Source organism: Rhyacophila brunnea, unplaced genomic scaffold, assembly GCF_057557595.1.
Source record: "Rhyacophila brunnea isolate RB1 unplaced genomic scaffold, BYU_Rbru_1.0 scaffold_11, whole genome shotgun sequence".
Taxonomy (NCBI): domain Eukaryota; kingdom Metazoa; phylum Arthropoda; class Insecta; order Trichoptera; family Rhyacophilidae; genus Rhyacophila; species Rhyacophila brunnea.
The window spans coordinates 6442479-6453152 of record NW_028232763.1 but is presented as its reverse complement, the minus strand read 5'-3'; the positions used below and the strand labels follow the sequence as shown (position 1 = coordinate 6453152).

At 34.2% G+C, this 10674-nt stretch overlaps 1 protein-coding gene across 2 annotated transcripts; it reads left to right on the top strand.

Moving 5' to 3' along the window:
• Nucleotides 1-1934: 1934 nt before the first annotated feature.
• Nucleotides 1935-9850, top strand: LOC147078317 (transmembrane protein 126). 2 transcript variants are annotated; one of them, XM_085958498.1, is made up of 5 exons: nt 1935-2047; nt 2408-2534; nt 5874-6045; nt 6652-6780; nt 8234-9850. In XM_085958498.1, exons 2-5 carry the CDS (start codon nt 2428-2430, stop codon nt 8474-8476), a joined length of 651 nt encoding a protein of 216 aa, XP_085814624.1. In that variant the 5' UTR covers nt 1935-2047; nt 2408-2427; the 3' UTR covers nt 8477-9850. The 2 variants fall into 2 exon arrangements, with proteins under 2 accessions (XP_085814624.1, XP_085814622.1); XM_085958496.1 differs by lacking the exon at nt 1935-2047 and adding an exon at nt 2171-2248.
• The last annotated feature ends 824 nt before the right edge of the window (nt 9851-10674 follow it).

Below are 10674 nucleotides of genomic sequence, written 5' to 3'. Positions count from 1 at the left end.
ACAGCCAGTGTTGCCATCTTTTCAAAGTGGAATTATAGTACAGAGCCTCCAAAATTATAGTATTTGGGAGAAAAATATAGTACGCGTTGTTTCAGTTGAAAATGTTTAGGTTTTTTGTTTCTCAGAAAAAAATAACCGAGAATTTGAGAAACTCCAAGACCCCTTTTTATTAAGGTACCTCTTCCGACCAAAAATGCTTACCGAGAATTCAAGAAATTTCATTTTAAACCAAAGTCAAGGGATTTTTTTACGTTTTTCGAGCATTTTTTCCAGGTTCTCCAAATCTTCTTATATTGCGAAATTATAGTATTTTGCACCAATTTATCGAACGAAAATATCGAAATTTTAGTACTTTTTACATATTTTTTTCGATATTCAAAATAATAGTATTTTGGGCGTACTATACCTGTTTTATATCGTACATAATACGCGGACCAAAATTATAGTACAAATACTATAATTATAGTACGGTTGGCAACACTGAGTACAGCTGTCATTATTTTTTATCTTAGTGCTGTTAGGATAGATACTTTTTTTCGATACTAAGTACTGACATCAATACTTTCTTTAGATGGCGATCAAAAAACTACAGTGCCACAAACTTATCTGAAGAATTGATGGGGGAGCCACAGTCAAAAACTACCCAATCAACACTCGCAACTGGAGAGAATCTAACAGTGGAATGGCGTTTTCAATGTGACGTCATAGTATTTCCACTTTTTTCTGTTCTTCAGATAAGTTTGTGGGACTGTAATCAGTGTAATCGTCCAACTTCTTTGATGACGATACTGATTTCCGATACGATACCGACACCATGTCTCAATACTTTTTCTTTCAATAAACGGCCCTATGATAGACAATAATTATTCTACCGACTATCAAGGATAAAAATATAATGTACAACCTCTTTGACCAACGCAAATCCCATAAACTATTATCAATTTGTTTAAACCCAATGCTGGATGAATGCCTTTTCAAGCTCTGTCCACTAGTCTCACTTCCACGTAATTAGTGCTTTAGAATATCAGATTCTCATTAATATTCCATATTCTAGTATACCTACTTTTTTATCAAAGCCATGAGCAGCCTGCACACACACAATCTTGTCTGCGTGAAAGCCTCTTGTGCGCGATGTCGCATGGGAATGATCGCGTGTCTAAAGTCGCGTAGCGAACAGCGGAAAGAGTGGGGTTGGTCGCGTCCAATCTTTCACGCGTGCCGTACGTCAAGTCGTTTTTTAACACATTTTACCACGTTTAATCTTTCACGTGTACCGTACGTCAAATCATTTTACTACGTTCGTCACAAATGAACGTTCGCAATTTCTCTCGCCAATTTATTACGGACCTTATGGACATGTATAAAATATTCCCATGTTTGTGGAGAATCAAATCGGCGGCATATGAAAATAGAAATTTACGCGATGTGGCGTATGCAAAAATAATTAATTTCTTCAAAGAGAGAGGATTTCCCAGGGCTAATAGAGACTTTGTAGTAAAAAAAATTCAAAGCCTTAGGGGTTTTTTTTCGGAAAGAGTTTAAAAAAAGTAGAGGAAAGTCGACGTAGCGGTAGCGGAAGAAATGATGTAGGTATATGAGCCATCATTTTGGTATTACGATCTGCTGCTCTTCACGAAGGATCAAGAGCTTCCAACGGCAAACATGTCAAATATGGATTATGAGTCGAGGATATTAAGGATGAATCTGTAATCAAATGATGAACTACTGTTTACTGTTTTTTAAATCATTTGGATAGTTTTGACGTAATTCACGAATTAAGGGTAGATGACCGAATCACCGTCTATGGTCTTTAACCCAGACTTTTTGTTTTGACTTAAACATAGGTACTTATATTACGCGCTCAATAACGGGTGCCGGCGCGTACACTCCTGAGCATGCGGTAAAGAATGTGTGTGTAAAGGCCGCTATTACATGGTGCCTAATCTCTTTCTTTTTTTATCCATTCAATCCTGGTCTGGTCTAGTTGTGCTGCATGCGCTATGATCTAGCTAGCGGTAATCCGTAGGCATTTCAACCGTATACTAATGTGTGTAAACAATAAGTTTATTTTATTAAATTTTGAATTAAAAATATTTAGGTTTCATTCGAAACGTCATTTTTTTTTCCAGTTTTTAGCATTTTTCATACCATTATATAATAAAATTGTCTATGGAAATAATATAACCTAAAAAGTAATATTTTGACATTTCAACTTGAGTACAGGAAAACCCGTAACGTAAATTTGAAGGTAATGAATTAAAGTATTCGATGTTAGTAGATATTTATACTGATGTGTAAAAATGCTATCGCGGTGTACGAACACTGAAAATCTCTTATTGCCTAACCTAATGACAAGTCATTTGTTTTATGTCGATATTCCTTGAGTATTTCATTGTATTCGTTTCAGAGGCATAGTTATACATCGGGATGGAAGTGTCAAGTAAAGATGATAAAGATGCTGTGTTAATGACATATCAGCAGGCCACAAATTTTCAATGGGAACTTGTACACGATTGGACTCCATCTTCTGATGTGTAAGTATTGTACATTTCCTACTTCCCCATTTATTTATGTTGACTGCTTTAAAATATAGCCTGCTTGGAGATTCAACATATTGTCTTCTTCTTCTTCGGCCATATCTGCCCCTTAGTCGGGGCATATGGAAACCACGCGGCGCCTCCAAGAATCCCTGTCCATCGCCAGTATTCTTGCTTCGTTCCAGGTCAAACCAGCATCCCGTAGCTCCGCCGTATACACTCTATAGATAGTATTTAGTGGCCTTCCAGGACGCCGGAATCCGGTCGGCTTGAAGAACAGGCAAGTCAGGTCCAACGTTGCCTCTTCACTCTCAGCGTAATGAGAGGTTGCTTGGTGCGTTCCCTTATCTCCTCGTTGCTCCTAAAGTCATACCACCGCACACCCAGTCACATTGTAAAAGCGGCGACGCTTTCGAATTCAAGAGTTTCGTTAGTAAATACACATCAGACGCAGATTCATGAAAATCTAATAAATATAATATTATATTTTTAACAACTCAATTCACATGATTGTGCTGGAATCGATTTATGCATAATAATTTTATGGTAGGTAGGTAGGTACCTATACTATCACGATAACCATTTACTTTTATTTGTTTACCCTCCACGTTAAGAGGGGGCTCAAGAGAAGGAGATTGAAATATAATCTAGTATAAAAAGGACATCGGCGTCGTTAGGACGTTAATTTAAATCGATATTTTCGCAAAAATCACTAATCATCGGAGTATTGTTATTGGTATTGTCGGCTGTCTTACAAATTATTATTTGATAAACACCTGCAAGTGGCCGCCGATCAGAAAACAGGGCTGTCAAAATAATACTTGAATTAATATTTTTAAAATGTTAATTTCATCATAGTTTTTAATCAAACCCGTGCAAGTACATACTGATAACTTGGGTGGATATCGTAGCAAACATACTATTGATATATCTACAGGTATTTTATTATTATTACCTAATTCACATTGAGCATAGGTTGATACTCAAATACTATTATAGTATGTTTATGATTTCAAGAAAATAATATGATGGTATATTTTTTTTTTTTCGACCATGTCCGATCCTAATAGGATCATATGGTCCTCCACAGGGTAGAGGTTTGTATTAACAGATTTTGTTTTTTACGAGAAATGGATGTCAGCCACTTGCTCAACCTATTAGGTCCATACCCTGACTCACACACAAATTGAAAAACAATATGTGTACTTGCCAGACCCAGGATTCGAACCCGAGACCGTGATAGTCCAACGCTTATGCCGCGCGGCCACCGTGAGTGGTATATAATCCATATCAGTTATTTGAAAACATTACATTTGCATGTAGGTACATGTATAATATAGTGAAAAGGTCAGATACCTGTTTAATTTGCAAGATAACATCAAAATTTGTATATACCTACTTACCTAAATGAAGAATGACATTCATGAGTGAGCACGGCTCAAAGCTTGAAAAATGTGTTTTTTTTCCATTTGAAAATATTTTAATTGTGTATTATTTTATTACAGATTCATAATACATTATATAACTAATAGAACATACTGTTTTTTTCTATGAATAAAAAAGACTGGAAGGAACATATTGTATCACGGCAATCAAGAAAGGCCAGAAAATATGGCCAACAATGCATGATACACAAACATAAAATACACAAAATTACCTATTTAAGTTTACCGCACACGTGCAGACCATGCGATATTTGTTTACGCAAAGTCGTCGCTTTCCAAAATGGCGACGAATCGGTATGTTCCTTCCTGTCTTTTTTTATTTGTAGGTTTGTTTACTATGTACACCAAGAAATTTCCATTTATAAATCGGAAATGAGTTTTGGAATATAATGCAACTAAAACTGGAAAAATTCTATCATGGGTGTTTACTTCTTGAATTAGTTGACCCCAGAAACAACAGGTCCATTCCACTACGTGAACCACAGTGGATATTATGCCGGGTCCACATTGGCAACATGTCGCCGGCAACCTCGTTAAATTTTACGATAAGTATGATAATTATCGTAAAATTTATCGAGGTTGTCGCGCGACATGTTGCCAGTGTGGACCCGGCATTAGATGCACAAAACTTAAATAAAATATATTATAAATAAAATTTAAAAAGTACAAAATAATTAATTGCGTCGACAGCACAGTCCTGGCGTCATTTTTTATTTGCCCGCCAGTCGGATGGGCGAATAAAAAAATTATGTGTATAGTGACTGTATGTTAATAATTATTTTTAGGCACTCATGATATAAATTATTTCGCCCATTGGCTTTACATACAATAATGGTACTACCTACCACTTGTTTCACTAGTATAAAAGTGAAGTTGAGCAGGCAATAAAAAGTCACTTTCTTTTTATAATAGGCAGACACTAAATTCTACGTTTTAAAAAATATGCATTAGAATTAAACAATACCTATTATTTTTAATACGTAGGTCCCAAACATTACAAATAAATACTATTCATTAGTAATATTTTTTGGATAGCACATGAAATAAAAATGTAGGTAGATATGTATTTCAACATCCTTCGTATGTTTAGTTCTCGGACAATTTCAGGTTAAAAAGTTATTAATATATTATTAAGTTTATATCGTGGCTAACACATAATCAAAAAAGTTATCATATCCATCATATCAGTTGCAATACTTCCCACCAAAGACCTGATAAACATATTGAATTTAGTAACATTTATTAGAAAGTACTATTTTTTGGTCACCCCATAGCTTCACTTCACAAGCTTCACTTGGAGGGAGTTAATTGAGACAAACATTGGCGGCAACCTTTTTATATTAACTAGTAGACCAGTTATTATGGACCACATGTAAAAAAATCATATTTTCAATTCTCAAGGCCGATTCTGTAGAGCGTCCCCTTAAGAGATTTCCTATAAATAAATATTGTAATGATTATATATTTATTCAATAATGTTTATTCGGCATTCGGATTATCCGGCCATAATGTAGTATTAAACCGAAAAATAAAAGAAATATGAAAGTATGTAATAGCGAGTTCAACATATAGAGACTACTAGGGATATCTAGCGGCAAAATGCGAAAATTTATCGTTTATTTGACAGTTAAGCGCCCATAGACATCAAAAAGTGACCATAGAGGAAAATATTTTTCTGTTTAGACATAAGGAATACTTGTTTCAAATAGACGTGCATGTACAAACACCGTTATTTGAATGGAGCATTATGGAACACGAAGCGATTTCTGTATACCATTTCGCACGCAGCTCCATGAACGCTCGACTAGTTAGTAAATGTTTGTAAACGGAAGCAGCGTACCGTATTTATGGTATAATATAACTTTGCTAATATATAACTCTTCATTTACAGTTGGGCGCTAAAAGGTGGATCTTGGATAATGGGAGGAGCGAGCGGTATCTGTGGTTTCATAATAAATATGCACTATCGCAATAAACTGAAACTTGGAAAATACGGACACTTTGCTTCATATTTACCATTAGTCATAATGCCAACAGTATTTTGTTCATTCTATCATCGAATGGTAATAAATTATTCAGTAAACATAATATTCTACTCAATACTACTACTAGATCACGTTTATCTTAACATTGTTGAGAAATTGAATTTTAAACATAGTGCAGTGCGTATACAGTTATATATTATTATATCTGTATTGAACCACATAGAACCCCCCGGTTTTATATGCCCTGAATTCTGGTTTTGTTTTGGCAAACATTGAAATTTTTTTTAATTGATTATCTTAAACAGCTACACCCACAACGGCCGAACAGCTTATAATGTTGTGGGTCCCAGGTTCGAATCCTGGGCCTGACAAATACACATATTGTTTTTCGATTTGTGTTTTGAGTCAGAGTATGGACCTAATAGGTTGAGCAAGTGGCTAACATTCATTTTTCGTGAAAACAAAAATCTGTTAGTATAAACCTCCTCTCTGTGAAGGTCCATATGATCCTATTAGGATTGCACATGGTCAAAAGAAGAATCTTAAACAGCTTTTTGCTGTACCTAGAATATCCACAAAAAGCCAAATTTTGTTGGTGTTGCAGAAAAAAAAATTGTGCATTGGCAATATGACTATTGTATTTTTGTTTTGTTTCATAATACTAATTTTTTTTTTTTTCAATAGGCTATACAAACAAATATTTTGGTGGAAAAAAAGATATGTCCAATTTGCATAGAAACTCAAGGAGTGGTGATTCAAAATGTTTTCGGTGTACTCTATCCGATTGTTCTAGCCCCAATTGCTAATTACATGGTAAGGTTAATGCAACATATTTTCGATGTACGTGCAATACCGCAGAACAGCCATTTTTTTTTTAAATACCAACATGTTTTGCCGCATTTTGTTAAACGTGAGAAGAGAGCAGGAGAACCATAGTCGAATCCAGGGAACTCAGAAACACGCTCATTTAATATTCGTGTATTACACACACTATTGCACGTGCGTAATGCATGTTTAATATTCGTAGGACACTCACATTCAAAACCCTGCATCAAAATGTAGCGTGTTGAATATAACCTATCGGAATTCTATTTTTTATCTGTTCTATGGTCGAATCGCACAAAAGCAATCCCACATAGCATAGTCTCTCTTGAATATTCAAAAATAGTTAATTCGCAGAGTTGCACTTACATTAATATATCGTCACTGTTCTGGCAGAAGACACTAATTCGAAAAAATGACATATTGAGTTAGTTATACCAAAATGTTCCTTATTTCAAACTTTACCGTCTGGAAACCTTCTTAATAAATAAACAGTCTTTATTTTAAAGTCATCCTTTTTACGATTACTTAAACTCACATGATAAACCATTTCATCACAACATTTTAACAACTTCAAAGTCAAATTACTCAAAACTAGTATTCTCCAGTTAGTGTGTTCTGCCAGAACAGAGACGATATTAGAAATAATTGTCATCACTGTCATATGTTTTGAATATTTTAGATCATTTACTACATTTAAGAAATCATGATGAACTGCTGCATGCCATTAATTAATGTGTCGATTTGTCGATTTTTTTTATTATTAAATTTGGAGGAATATATTAATTATTTACACCTGTATCTACATGCAGTTGAACTTGGTTATTACGAGGAAGATGGGACCGACTGAATTTGCTCGTTATATCAGAGAATAGATATTTTTAAATGATCGGTCACATAACACAAAAAGTCGCAATTCAAACAAAAATACACAATTAGAATTTTTCCCCGAAACAAGAAAAACTACAAAAGAAGTTTTTTATTGTAATGAACGCTGGTAGGTACCTAGTGACTTCACAAACCTTAGATTTTTTATGCAATTTCAACCATACGCGTGAATACTTTTTTAATATTGTAGGCGAAAACACAAATTAGGTAGGTATTTAGACACTTAATCAGTGTCATAAACGTAATCCGATTCCGGCGGCATCCTGTCCGGTCGGATTTTATTGCTTAGGGTCGAAATGTTTTTAAACAATTGATACATTAACAGTTTTAAGAAAATTTTTCATCATATTTTAGCTCGGTATGACCAATAAGTAGCTCTTTATAAAAGTGAATAAATGTATGGAGAAAATCATAAACTAAAATGTCGAATGTTTCCTCGTTACATCCGAGATCTCGCTATATCCATGATCGTAATAACCGAGTGCGACTGTATTATAGGAATGCCATTTAACCACTACTACCATATAAAGACTAATATGTTATCTATTTGTTACAGCTTGCCAGTACATACTGTACTGTGAGAATTCCAGTTATGCATACGCAAACTAGAAAACTATGGGAATTTCATAAAGCCACATCCCAAAAGTTATACAAAAAAGTGCCGTACATGCTGCTAGGAAATAGCATTCTGGCAACATTCATAATCTATTCAGAATTCAGCAACTTTAATAAACTTAATGAAAAAATTAACAAATTACAGAAAGATATGATTGACAGAGGGATCGAATTGAAAGCATAGAGATGATGAGATCAATGACACAACAATTCTGCATGCGTTTCGCAACAACAAAATTTGGATTGCTGATATCTGTAACTGATCAGTTTGCATTCCTGAGAACTGTTAGAATAATAAATCCTGTGTTGTCCTTTCTGGTTACTACCGACTGCTATTGCTTCACATACGAAGAGACATGAAAAACTGTTAGAAAGAGAAGCAGTGCGCAAATTTTAGATATGTAGGTAGGTACCTACTAAAGCTAATGTTGAAAAAATCTTCTTCAGCAATAGAGCGTAAATGGTATGAAATTGAAGCAAAAAAAGGTCCTCTGGTCTACTGATTAAGTTAGCTAAAAGCAAATATGCATTGCGGGTTCATTTGAAAAGTACCTACTTCACACTTCTACTATAACATTCCACTAGAATTTCAGATTCACCCAATTAGTAAAATTATTACATTCATGATTTTATGTCAGTGATTCCTGTCTGGGTTCCACGTGAAATCATTTTTGCATTTAAGAAATGGAGTGCCCCTATTTGGAAATTGAGCTTATTTAAGTTTAGATATCCCATCATAGTTATTATTGAATTAGAGCGAATTCTACTAGGGAAGAGAATTTGAACTTAAGCAGCTATATGAAAAAATAAAAATTGAGGAATTCAGTTGTATTAACGGCTGTGTTTTTAACCTTTTTACTGCCGGTAGGTGTATGTATGGCGGTACCTTGCACGCCGCGAATTTTATTGCAAAATTTAAATTTAGAATCAACTTCCATGAAGCATCCTCAGCTTACATTTTTATAATTTTGTGAAAATTATTATCACAGAATGTTTTAACTATGGTTCAATTGGTAACTATAATCGTAAATTTATATTTTCTGCGTTGTTAGCGTTGAATGCATTGTAAACAAAATTCAAAATGGAGACCTGTTGTTGACATCTTGCTTTGATTACATACATAACGTTATTTGCGATTTTACATGGTTCTTTGTATATAGAAACTTCTTTATAATATCGAAAATATATCCCAGAGTATAAGTGTGAATTTTGCTACAATAAGGAATCCACAATGCTTTGATCCCTTTTTTCAGCCTCGCTTTCATTAACTATGTGTTAGAAGATGTATTTACGTTTTTTAAGTACACCTTCGATCTGACTTTTTAAACCTATGCATTTATCTGCATTTAAAATGAGAGTTACGGAGTAACATTCCGGAAGAGGCTTTGTAAAACTGCGCTAGTTTGATTTTAGTATAATATTCTAACTTCCTTTTGTCATTTATAAAATATTTCTTGAAAGATATTTTAAATCAGTCTAATTCAACATTCACTAAATAGGGAACGTTTTGCAAATTGTTAATAATTAAGTATGTTATTATTGTTAGAAATCATTTATTAAAATAAATAAAAATATTTAAGAATAGACAAGAAATGCCTTTCATTTGTATGGTCAGCAATTTTAGTGCCTATTATCGATTCCAGTGTCAATCATACAATGTCTCGGTCAGAATCACAACTGTGTAAGTATTATGTATTGGAAGTCATATGAATGCTTATCTGCTGTAAACCTTTCAAGTTCTATGTCGAGGTTCATAAAATGAAACACTTTGTTGGAAAAGCTGCTTATAAATAGTCATTATAAAATTAACATATAAAAACAAAACTTTTCTTTTCTACTCATTCAAGGATGGACTACGAACGTTCGGTTTGTTTGGAATTCAACTCGTGTATGTCCTTTACATTTTTACAGAAGATTGAACTTGCATAGTTTGAGTTTGTTACACACATCATCGGTGTTTGGTAAAAAAGGGCGAATCTACCATTTTGGCGAAATTGGGATTTTTAACTCATTCACTGCGGACCAGTTAATATTTAATTACCACATTTAACTCATTCAGTGCTGACACCGCGACTGGCGTGTTTGCATTAGTTGGCCATTAGATATAATTAACATAATATTTAAATGTGGTAATTAATTAGTAGGTCAGCAGTGAATCGGATATTATATAATCTAATGCTAACACGGCAGCTGTGTCGTCAGCGCTGTATGAGTTAATGAAAAAACAATATGTACCTCACTGGCTTTGTTGTGTAAAAACCGCAAATTTGTATCTCCACAGGAAAGTACTTAAAAACAATCATCGTAGGGGCGAATATCCCCTTAGTGTTACGGATAAAAAGCGAATGTGACATATTAGGCCTTTTAAAATATTATAAAGAC

Excerpts from the sequence above, each read along its gene's own strand:
- LOC147078317 (XM_085958498.1), top strand. The coding sequence starts at position 2,428 with ATGGAAGTGTCAAGTAAAGATGATAAAGATGCTGTGTTAATGACATAT. Across the intron at positions 2,535-5,873 it reads TGGACTCCATCTTCTGATGT|TTGGGCGCTAAAAGGTGGAT; the intron begins GTAAGTATTGTA and ends CTTCATTTACAG. Across the intron at positions 6,046-6,651 it reads GTTCATTCTATCATCGAATG|GCTATACAAACAAATATTTT; the intron begins GTAATAAATTAT and ends TTTTTTCAATAG.